The following is a 12,470-nucleotide window of genomic DNA, read 5'->3' on the forward strand; positions in this document are numbered from 1 at the left end:
ATCGTTCCACAAAACTTAGAGATTAAATTGCGTCCATCGTTTGATTTATTTATTTCAATTGAGTAATGCGCGAAAATTATCCACCATTCAGCGTGACACCTGCCAACCGGTCTTGTTAATTATTTTATTATATTTGAAATCTTGTATGTTTTTCTTTCTAACTTCAGAGCCTGTCGGCGCTAAGGCACCAACATTCTCAAGTGATTCGAAGGGTAGCATTTTTGTACGCTCAGTGAATTCTAGCTTTGCGCTTTTGTGTCAGGCACAAGCTTTTCCTGTGCCAATTATAAGGTAAAGATTTCATAAGCCAAAAGCTTGAAAATAAAATGCTATAGGTTAAAATTTCTTCGTACTCAGGCAGTTCTCATATTATATTGATTGATTCCCAAATCGAAAATTTAAAAAAATTAATATTTTTAGAACCCGTTGGAGCTAAAGCTCCCACTTTCTCCACCGATTCCAGTTCATTTTCATATACACGCAGTGTCGAACAGAGCTTTGCGTTGCTTTGTCAAGCTCAAGCTTTTCCAGTGCCTATAATAAGGTTAGTTTTGTTTCGATTTAACGGCAAGAAAAAAGTAATTAATTGAGATTATGTATTAAGGACTTTATTTCTAAAAAATTTAGGTTAAGAGTACACGACTTTTTCTGTCAAAATATTTTTGGGCAGTTCTCAATTATTGAAATTTATTGATTTTGTGTATGCTTTATATATTGCAATAAAAATGCTTTTACATTCATAGAACCCGTTGGTGCTAAAGCTCCCACCTTTCCCACCGTATCGAAAATAAGCACACTTATGGGTAAAAGTTTCAGTGACATAGTGCTTTTATGTCAAGCTCAAGCATATCCAGTGCCGCTGACCAGGTAACGATTTTATAAGTTTTAAAATTCGCTCCCTTCCACGACATTCAGGCAATATTCATACAGTTTATTCTTTCTAAAGAATGATATTCAATATTCAAACAATTTATTTTGATTTTTAAAGAACCACTTGGTGCCAAAGCTCCCGCATTTCCAACCGCTTTAAAAAGTGGCACATTTATTGAGAAACAAGGCAAAGATCTTGTGCTCTTATGTCAAGCGCAGGCATATCCGGTGCCTTTGTTTAGGTAAAGGGCTTTAAGCTAATTGTAATATAAAGTTTTTTAAAATTGTTTAAAAGCTCCCAAGAGGCAGTTTTTATACGAGTATTCTTCTAAGCCAATACGTATTATATTTTATATTTTTCTCATTTTCAAGAACCACTTGGTGCTAAAGCGCCCGCCTTTCCCAACTTGGCGAAAAGCAGCACTTTTGTGGAAGCTCAAGGCAAACATTTAGTGCTCCTGTGTCAAGCTCAAGCCTATCCCGTGCCATTATTTAGGTATACTTGCCCCGTAAAACGTTTCTTTTAGTTTCGCATTACAACGCAGGCAGTTTTCCTTTATAACAAAAAGCTCGTTTAATACTTTATTTTACATGTAAAATGTAAGCACCATTTCCTTTTCAATATATTTTTGTAGAACCAGTAGGCGCTAAGGCTCCTACGTTCTCAACGGACTCAAATGTTTTCTCCTATATACGCGCAGTAGGACAAAGCTTTGCACTTCTGTGTCAAGCTCAAGCTTTTCCGGTGCCGATAATAAGGTATTGGTGACTATTGTTTAGACAAAGACTTATGTTGATATAATTTGCGCTAAGGGCCTCCGACACACTACTAACTGGTTCTGTAAATTTATGATTGAGTTACAAAATTATTAAAATTTTTTGGATGATTAAATAATATTAAATTTGAATTTAATTCTGTATTTACTTGAGTTTATTTCAATTAAACTTTTTTAGAGCCTGTTGGCGCAAAAGCTCCCACATTTTCCAATGACTTGAAAAGTTTTACATTTTCGCGCAACTTTGGTCAAAGTTTTGCTCTGTTGTGTCAAGCTCAAGCGTGGCCTGTGCCTGTTATAAGGTAGTTAAAGCTACAGAATATTTTTAAAACTAATTTAAAAAAGCTTTAATAGGAAAGATCTGAAAATAGATACGTCACTACAAGTTTTCCAACAAAGGGCATTATTAATCTGCTTACAATTGATTATTTTGTCATCACTTGTAGAGCCTGTTGGTGCAAAAGCTCCTACATTCTCTGGAGAATCCAAAAGTTTTACATTTGTAAAAGAAATTGGACAGAGTTTTGCTCTATTGTGCCAAGCACAAGCCTTTCCCGTACCTATAATAAGGTTAGTTTTGTGAAAAAGCATACGCTGAAACCTTTTAAATATTAGTAGATAAAATCGATTTCAAATATCTTTAAAGCTTTTATTTAACCATGTTTACAATCAGTTGTTAACTCTCAGGCAGTTCTCAGTGAAGAAAAATTATTTCGAAAATCGTCTAAACTAACTATCATCTCTTTATATAAAGATGAAAGTTTGCAAAAAGCTTTTAAATAAATTTGAATTCCTCTATAGAACCCGTTGGTAGCGTGGCGCCCAAAGTATCAGGTGGTCGCTTGCAAGAAGTGACTAAGGAGGCAAGCTATAGCGTGACTATGCTCTGTCAGGGACAATCCTACCCAACACCTGTTTTTCGGTAAAAATAAAAACAGTTTTAAATTTTTAATCAGAAGATTTTAGCGTATACTTGCTAGAACCCTGCCAAACCGGTTTGTATGTATATACATACTATCAAACATCAGGCGGTTTCTCCTTTCTTTCTATTTTATTTTCCTTTTTGTAAGAACGGTAAAAAATATTTCTTTTCCAACCAGAGCCTATTGGCAGTGTCGCACCCACTGTTTCTGGCGATCGTCTGCAGGAGCTTACAATGCGCCTAGGCGCCAGCTTCGCCATACTTTGTCAGGCTCAAGCATATCCAATGCCGCTATTTAGGTAAAATGTTGGTATGATTTGAAACAATTCAGGTAGTTTATCCGAAATGTTTGTGCTTCATTTGTAGATGTTTCTTCTGACTTTATTTCTTTTATAGAACCCGTTGGTCATGTAAAGCCACGCATTGCTATTAAAAGTATTGAGATTAACGAAGTGCCTTTGGGCGGTACTTTTGTTGGTCACTGTCCAGGTCAAGGCTACCCAGTGCCGGTTTATAGGTACATATTTGAGAATAAAAAAATTTAAAGGACTTTTTCTTGCAGATTTCTAATATACTCTTGCTAAAATATTCTATATTCTGCAACTCTGTGTTTCATGCCCTTATTTTTTTTGACGGAAAATATTTGCCTTTCTTCTCCCGCACGTTCTATGAGTTTCTGCTTTACTTTTAGGCAATATCCAGTAGCAAGAAACTTTATCTTACCCCTTGTGTATAAGCATTCACGATCTTCATAAACTCTTTCAAAGCTTTTAGAGCTCAATGTATGTAGCTGATTTTATTCATGTTCTCGTCGACGACTTTATAATGTGTGTTCCTTTTCGTTAGGTTGTACTAGGCTTTATCGAGGGTCCTAAAAGCAAGTTTTCTAAAAAAAAGCTGGTTAAAAATGAAAAAAGAGAAATTGTAATGAAATGCTAAGTTATGCAACAAAATCCGTAAGGTAAGTACTTAGTTCAACGCTTAACGCTAAGGTGGGTATATCGTTCCTGTACGTAATTCATGCCAAACATGTTCGTTGTTGCTTTCAAAATTACCTTTAGCTTCATATTAAATTTTGTTGAAGCTTTCGTAACTTTCATCTCATTCGATGGGCTTAGAAAAACAATTTTATTTGATCACCAATGCAACCAACACAGCGCATAACATAGCATTTCATTTGATTTTTTCATTTTTAACCATCTTCGTGTGCTATTTTAGGTTATGTATATTTTTGTTAACACACCACTCTCTATTGCAGATGGTATAAGTTCATTGAAGGCACCACCCGCAAACAAGCCGTTATACTAAATGAGCGCGTGAAACAAGTTTCTGGCACTTTGATTATTAAGGATGCTGTGGTCGAAGATTCTGGCAAATATTTGTGTGTCGTCAATAATTCAGTTGGCGGTGAGAGCGTAGAAACTGTGCTCACTGTGACCGCACCACTTTCAGCGAAAATCGATCCACCCACACAAACCATTGATTTCGGCCGCCCAGCTGTATTCACCTGCCAATATAGTGGTAACCCAATTAAGACTATCAGCTGGTTGAAGGATGGCAAGTCGATTGGTCATAGTGATCAGGTATTACGCATCGAATCGGTGAAGAAGGAAGATAAGGGCATGTATCAGTGTTTCGTGCGCAACGATCAAGAATCTGCGGAAGCGAGTGCTGAATTGAAATTAGGGGGCCGTTTCGATCCACCAGTTATACGACAGGCATTCCAAGAAGAGACAATGGAACCTGGACCAAGCGTTTTCCTCAAGTGTGTAGCTGGCGGCAATCCAACACCTGAAATCTCATGGGAACTCGATGGCAAGAAAATCGCAAATATTGATCGTTACCAAGTGGGCCAATATGTGACAGTAAATGGTGATGTTGTCTCCTATTTGAATATCACATCTGTGCATGCGAACGACGGCGGTCTCTACAAGTGTATAGCGAAGAGCAAAGTTGGCGTAGCCGAACACTCAGCAAAATTAAATGTCTACGGTTTACCCTACATTCGTCAGATGGAAAAGAAAGCTATTGTAGCGGGCGAGACTTTAATTGTAACCTGTCCCGTAGCAGGCTATCCAATTGATTCGATCGTTTGGGAACGTGGTGAGTAGTAATTAAGTGTTTTTGTATGTAGTACTCGTTAATATTCGTCACATTTTTTTAGACAATCGTGCTTTACCCATCAACCGCAAACAGAAAGTCTTCCCCAATGGCACTTTGATAATTGAGAATGTGGAACGTAACTCCGATCAAGCGACTTACACTTGTGTAGCTAAAAATGCCGAAGGTTATTCAGCGCGCGGCTCATTAGAAGTACAAGTTATGGGTAAGTTTCATACGCACCTTATTGATCATTTGCCTGTACCGTTAAACGAGGAAATGATCCAAATTACAATACAAAAGCCGGCAATGTAGTGCAACGACGAAGCAGTCCAAAAATTCCGTCCGCTAAACTTTCAATTGCTACAGTAAAAGCAAGCCGTCTGCTAAGAATTGCTTCGTCTTTACACTCAACCGGTAATTTTTTTTCTGGCTGAACAATTTAATAAGATGATTAGGTGAAATACTCACTGTTAAGCGAGTATCAACGTGGGTTTGTCGTGTTCTCCAGTTAAGCAATACATTGGTAACACTTTATTTCGTTTCCATCACCAATTAGTGCCGCCACAAATTGTTCCCTTCGATTTCGGTGAAGATGCGATCAACATGAATGATATGGTCTCGGCCACATGCACTGTCAATAAAGGCGATACACCGATCGATTTGTATTGGACTACAGCGCCGGATCCAAAACTAGGCGGTTCGGGCAAACTGATGACCAACGATGGTATACTAATAACAAAAACAACACAACGTATTAGCATGTTGAGCATAGAGTCGGTACATGCGCGACACCGTGCGAACTATACTTGTGTAGCGCGTAATGCGGCCGGCGAGGCCTATCACACCGCCGAGCTGAGTGTTAATGGTTCGTCGATAAACGAGTTTTAGAAAACCTAGCAAACAAATTTAAAGATTTATGAATTTTGTAGGCGAGTAGTTGTTACATTTTTAGGTTCTTTTGCATTTTGGGTTCCTCAGTAATTTAAGCACCGTTGTACCCTGTGATGTGTCAAATTTTAATGAAGATGCGAGTTATAGTATTACCACATTAGAGATGGCAAAATGCATTTAGTTCAAATGTCATTTTGTAAAATTAAAATTCTACTAAATTCCGAAGTTCTTTGGTAAAATTACCGTTATTCTGCTTTAATCTCTCTAACAACTCACAAGTTCTGCCACTAATTGTACCCTTCGACTTCGGTGAGGTGAGCGTTAACGAACTGGATATGGTATCGGCTTCGTGCACTGTCAATAAAGGCGATTTGCCAATAGATGTCGCTTGGACAAAGAATGGCGGACGTGTCTACACGAACGATGGCGTGGTCGTTACAAAAACTAGTCAACGCATGAGCGTTCTGAGCATTGAATCGGTGCGAGCGCGTCATGCTGGCAATTATAGCTGCGTCGCGACAAATAACGCTGGCGTTACCACACATTGGGCTGTGCTGGCGGTTAATGGTTAGCTTTAGCGCTAGAGTCCTTTACAATAATGATTTTACTATATTTTATTGCTTTATAATTTAATTTGCGCTAACACAGTTGCATTCCTTTTCCCACTTGCGTACTTTCATTCCCCTCCACTCATGCAGTTTTGCCACAAATTGTGCCATTCGATTTCGGCGAGGAGCGTATCAACGAACAGGATATGGTTTCAGCCTCTTGTACAGTCAATAAAGGCGATCTGCCAATTGATATATATTGGATGAAAAACGGCGGACGCGTGTACACGAATGATGGTTTGATTGTCACACGGAATAGCCAACGGTTAAGTGTTTTAAGCATCGAATCGGTGCGTGCGCGTCATGCGGGCAATTATAGCTGTGTGGCGACAAACAATGCGGGTGCAACACGACAATCCGCCATGTTGGCAGTGAATGGTTAAAAGCGTTATAAATTGTTTTTATTAAATGTTGAATTTTTCTATTTTTTCTGCTATTTATTTCCTTCCCTCCACCCGCCAATTCAGTCCTACCACAAATCTTGCCTTTCGACTTTGGCGCGCAAAATATTAATGAAATGGATATGGTGTCAGCATATTGCACAGTAAACAAGGGCGATCTACCGCTGGATATTTATTGGACGCGCAATGGTGGACGCGTGTTCACGAATGACGGTTTAGTAGTGACACGTAATAGTCAACGCATTAGCGTACTCAGCATCGAATCGGTACGCGCACGCCACGCAGGCAATTACAGCTGCGTGGCGACAAATAATGGAGGCGTGATTAAGCAGTGGGCGTTACTGGCCGTGAATGGTTAAATTACAAATGATACATATACACAATAATTCTCTACTTCTTTGAGCTATATTTATCATGTGTACATTTTTTGATTTAATGTTTGCTCTTTTACCAATCGCATCTACGATTACCCTACCCTAGTCCTACCACAAATACTACCCTTCGATTTTGGTGATGAGAGCATCAATGAAATGGATATGGTTTCGGCTTACTGCAGCGTTAAAAAGGGTGATCTACCGCTGGATATTTATTGGACACGCAATGGCGGACGCGTCTTTACCAACGATGGTTTAGTTGTCACGCGTACTAGTCAACGCATTAGCGTACTCAGCATCGAGTCGGTTCGGGCGCGTCATGCGGGCAATTATAGCTGTGTGGCGACAAACAATGGCGGCGAGACTAAGCAGTCGGCTTTATTGGCTGTGAATGGTTTGACAGCAATATAGAGTTTTGTGACATTGTATTTAGTCTTCTATTTTTGAGAATTTTTTGTTTGTATATTAATTTCGTCTTGCACAACCTTTTACCGTTCCATAGTTCTACCACAAATTTTACCCTTCGACTTCGGCGCACCCGTTAATGCACAGGATATGGCTACTGTCAATTGCGCTGTTACCAAGGGTGATTTGCCTTTGGACATCTTCTGGCGTTTTAACGGTTTTCGACTCTTCGGTTCCAACGATGGCGTGGTGATAACACGTAGCGGCCAACGTATTAGTATGTTGAATATAGAATCGGTGAGATCGCGTCATGCCGGCAATTATAGCTGTGTGGCGAGCAATGCGGCTGGCAGTGTTGAACATGCATCGTGGTTACTTGTCAATGGTAGTTGTTGGTTTCAACAAATCATTTGAAAATTTATTCTTTATTCTTTCCGCAAATTTTACATTCCTTTCTGCCGTTTCTTGTTTTGGTTTTAACAAGTAATAATTTTCTCCTACCGCCATCAGTTCCTCCCTCCATAGTGCCTTTCTCCTTTGCGGAGGAGCCTGTCAACACTGGCGAGAGCGCCGGCGTACAGTGTATGATACAGAAGGGTGATATACCCATTACGATTAAGTGGACTCTCAACTCTAGGCCGGTTATAAACGGCGAAGAGGGTTTAGCTATACTTAAGTTGTCGGCGAAAAGTAGCGTTCTGAATATTGCCTCCGTGGAGGAACATCATCGTGGAGTTTTCAAATGTATAGCTGAAAATAAAGCCGGCGCCGACTCTTACGTCGCTGATTTGAAAGTTAATGGTATAATATTTTGGGTGTTAGCTGATTTTGTAGTCAATGTTGTAGTTTCTTTTATTGCTTTCTTATACGCTTAAAGTCTCCTCCCCTTACCAGTTCCTCCCTCCATTATGCCATTTTCTTTTGGCGACGAACCCATAAATAATGGCGAAAATGCTGGCGTGCAGTGTATGATTCAAAAGGGTGATATACCAATTAACATTAAATGGACGCTGAATTCAAGACCCATTATTAACGGGGAAGAGGGCATAACAATATTGAAACTGTCGCCAAAAACAAGTGTGCTGAATATCGCTGCCGTTGAGGAACATCATCGTGGATTATTCAAATGTATTGCGGAAAATAAGGCGGGGTCGAGCTTTTATGCGTCCGATTTGAAAGTTAATGGTACAAAATAGTTCTTAAATATAGATAAAAATGTTGTAAAGGATTATATATTATAATTTTTGTTAAATTTGTTTGTTGAATATTTTTGACATCCAAAATTTTAATTTTCTCGCTCCATTCTTCAACATTACACTCCGTTAGTTCCGCCACAAATCATGCAATTCAGTTTTGGTGATGAGGCTCTGAATTTTGGTGAAATGGCTGGCGCACAGTGTATGGTTACTAAGGGTGACTTGCCGCTGAATATCCGCTGGACTTTGAATTCCGCACCAATTATAAATGGCGAAGAAGGGTTTACTTTAATGCGCATGAATCCACGCACAAGCTCACTGAGTATTAACACACTTGAGGCAAAACATCGTGGCCTTTATAAGTGTATAGCGAATAATAAAGCGGGCTTTGCAGAATATTCTGCTGAATTACATGTTAATGGTTTGTCAGCAATATAAACGCTTATAAAATTTGAAACCATTTAATTTTTTTTAGTTAATTTTTCCCGAACTCCCAAGTTTTATTTTGAGCATATACTGTACATCCTTTTTCTGTGCAGTTCCGCCGCACATATTACCTTTTAGTTTCCCCGCTGAGGTTGTTAATATGGGCGATATGATAAGCGCCACGTGTATGATCTTAAAAGGCGATTTGCCGCTCGATATTTTCTGGACGCTCAATAACGAACCAATCTCTAACGGAGTCGATAGTATTAATATAATGAAAATGAATGCGCGCACCAGTTACATGAGCGTCGACTCATTGGAGGCTAAACATCGTGGTACTTATCGTTGCATAGCTGTAAATTTAGCTGGACTTGCTGAATATGCTGCTGAATTGCAGGTTAATGGTGCGTGGCCGACAAAACTATACCTCCATAAATAGTTAACGTAATTTTACTAACAATAATATTGCAAAAGTAGTATTATATTCGCTGCATAAAAGTGCTGAATTACACTGAGCTGTCGCTTTATACTTCTAGAAACACATTTTTTATACCACTTTCGGCAAATATGAAATAATAAAGGAGTATATCGACAAATTTGGTGTTGGTGCAGTGTGTAAATAATCATTGGTAAAAAGTGATATGTGCTGAATTGGTGCTCAAAATAAATTTGTTTAGTACTTTTTCTTTTTGCAAATTCTAATTCTCTGATATGATTTTCGAGCAACGTCTGCTGTGGTTTTTGAATTCGATAATTCAAGCCTGTAAATGAAATTGAATGCCAAATTTAAATGGAATTATTTAAAATTTGCTGTATTAGCGCTAAATCAGATTTAATTGAACTCAAATCCCACGCAGTTCCTCCACACGTGCTGCCTTTTAGTTTTCCCGCCGAAGTGGTTAATATGGGCGACATTATCAGCATTAATTGCGTAGCTCTGAAGGGCGACTTACCGCTCGATATACATTGGACCATCAATGATGAGCCTATAACATCAGGCGTCGATGGCTTTACTATTATGAAATTGAATGCGCGTACAAGCTACTTAAGTGTTGATTCATTAGAGGCCAAACATCGCGGCATGTATCGTTGCATAGCTGTGAACTTGGCCGGACTTGCTGAATATGCGGCTGAATTACAAGTTAATGGTGCGTTTAACAAAAAAATATAATTTTTGGAATTGAATAAGTAAATATAAATATGTATACATAATACTAATCCCTATATTAGCTTTTTCAACGCTAAAACACTGTGCTGAATTACAAAGTATTCACGCGCTTGATTTTGAAGCTTGTTTTCTACACCCAACTATTTTATAAATTCACAAAGGAGCTGCATATTCGATACGTTTGGTGTTGGTGTAGTGTGTTAGTAGTAATTTTTTCAGAACAAGAGGAGCTAAATCTGCGCTGAATGGTAATTAAATTGTGATGTTGTATACGAGAATATTGAAATGCGCCCAATGAAAATTCAAGTGTTCAGAAAAACATTGTTTATTTATTTAAGGTTGTAATTTTAAATTTTTTTTTTGTGTTTCGCGGTTTAAATGTACTCGACATTCCCACACTATTAGGCTACTGATCAGGCTATTTCATTTTCGATTTGTTGTTCAAATTCAGCAGAGCTGAATATACATTTTCTGTATTTCTGCTCATAGTTGCACCACAAATTAGCCCATTCAGTTTCGGTGACGAACCACTTAATCGTGGCGAGGTCGCTAGTGTTACTTGCGTCGTGCCAAAAGGCGATTTGCCACTCGACATCTACTGGACATTGAATTCAGCGCTTATTGTAAACGGGGAAAATGGTTTTAACATATTTAAAATGAACAAACGCACGAGTTCGCTAAATGTAGACTCACTCGAAGCAATGCACCGCGGCACTTATAAGTGCTTAGCGAACAATTCAGCGGGTTATGCAGAATATGGTGCAGTTTTAGAAGTGAACGGTTTGTTTGAACACTCGTTATTTCTTAGTAATTAGTGTAAATTGTGCAGTTATATTATTATATCTATAAATTGTATTTTGTTTTTAGTTTATGTCGTATTCATTCTATATCACTCCATTATCCTTACATTTATATTAAGTGTCACCCCAAATACAACCGTTCGATTTTGGCGAGGAGCCTGTGAATACTGGCGAGATCGCCGCAGTGTTTTGCCTAATCCCAAAGGGTGACCTCCCCATAGAAATACGTTGGACATTAAATTCAGCGCCTATTATAACCGGCGAACATGGTTTTACGCTCTCGCGTATGAATCCACGCACCAGCTCGCTTAATATTGATTCGTTGGAAGCGCGTCATCGCGGCATTTATAAGTGCATTGCATCGAACAAGGCGGGAAGTGCTGAATATAGTGCTGAATTGCATGTGAATGGTTTGTGCAAGCAAACATTTATAGAAAAACATATTTAATAATATTTAGTTTGACATTTATTTGTTGTAGTGTTTTTGTTGTTTAACGCTTATCGTTTCTTTAAATTAAAGTACCACCACAAGTTTTACCGTTTTCCTTTGGAGAAGATACTGCTGACATGGGTGAAATTGCAAGCGCTACTTGTGTCGTACCCAAAGGTGATTTGCCTATTAAAATACGTTGGTCGCTGAATTCGGCGCCTATTGTGAATGGTGAAAATGGGTTTTCTCTAATACGCCTGAATAAACGTACCAGTTCGCTGAATATCGACTCATTGGCGGCGTTGCATCGCGGTACATATAAATGTATCGCAACAAATGAGGCGGGAACCAGCGAATACGTAGCTGAATTACAAGTTAACGGTTTGTTTTTGTTGAGAATACGCTTGCAAGAATTAATTGTAGTTTTGCATACACGCTGAATAGGCTTTTTGTAGTACTGTAGTGAAACGCTTTTGCATTTTTTGCGTGCACATTTGCTGAATTCGTCGTACAGTTGTTTTATGATCGTCGAAAATGTGTGCTGAATTGCATATAAAATATGTAAATACGTTTTAATTCTCAACTGTTTTGCCATTTTTTCATACTAAATAGGTACATTAAAGAAAAATTGATTAGTGTTTTAAGGTTTCCAAAGCTAAGTGGGTTCAAAAATGAAAAATTTAAAATTTTTAAGTTTCCAATAATAATTTGTTTAATATATTTATACAAAAATTACAATGTGTACTTCTTTTGTATGAACCAAACATTTTTATCAGTCGCGCCACAAGTCATGCCATTCAGTTTTGGCGAGGAACCCTCAAATTACGGCGATAGCACCGCTGTACAGTGCATGGTCTTCAAAGGCGATACGCCCCTACAACTCCACTGGACGCTGAATGGACAACTGATCACAAATGAACACGCCGGCATACGTATTATTAAAATGTCACCAAAATTAAGTTCGCTCAGCATCGATGCCATCAACGGACATCATCGTGGCACCTATAAATGTATTGCGAGCAATGCGGCGGGCAGCGCAGAGCAAATAGCTGAATTACTAGTGAATGGTGGCTGCGCTGAATATTAGCTCAATTAATGTA

General features: G+C 38.7%; 1 protein-coding gene across 50 annotated transcripts in view; it reads left to right on the top strand.

Moving 5' to 3' along the window:
* LOC105224521 (Down syndrome cell adhesion molecule-like protein Dscam2) overlaps positions 1 to 12,470 on the top strand; it is a 158,160-nt gene that overhangs the window by 95,188 nt on the left and 50,502 nt on the right. For 43 of the 50 annotated variants that reach the window (XM_049453268.1, XM_049453276.1, XM_049453280.1 and 40 more), the window contains exons 7-8: positions 3,827 to 4,671; positions 4,733 to 4,894. In XM_049453268.1, coding sequence (XP_049309225.1) covers positions 3,827 to 4,671; positions 4,733 to 4,894 — 1,007 coding nt within the window. Of the gene's footprint in view, positions 1 to 1,242; positions 1,367 to 1,824; positions 1,949 to 2,447; positions 2,569 to 3,230; positions 3,530 to 3,826; positions 4,672 to 4,732; positions 4,895 to 9,085; positions 9,377 to 10,629; positions 10,921 to 11,460; positions 11,752 to 12,470 lie in introns of those variants that run through there. The other 7 variants (XM_049453281.1, XM_049453286.1, XM_049453258.1 and 4 more) reach the window with 7 other exon arrangements.

Source organism: Bactrocera dorsalis, chromosome 3, assembly GCF_023373825.1.
Source record: "Bactrocera dorsalis isolate Fly_Bdor chromosome 3, ASM2337382v1, whole genome shotgun sequence".
NCBI classification, from domain to species: domain Eukaryota; kingdom Metazoa; phylum Arthropoda; class Insecta; order Diptera; family Tephritidae; genus Bactrocera; species Bactrocera dorsalis.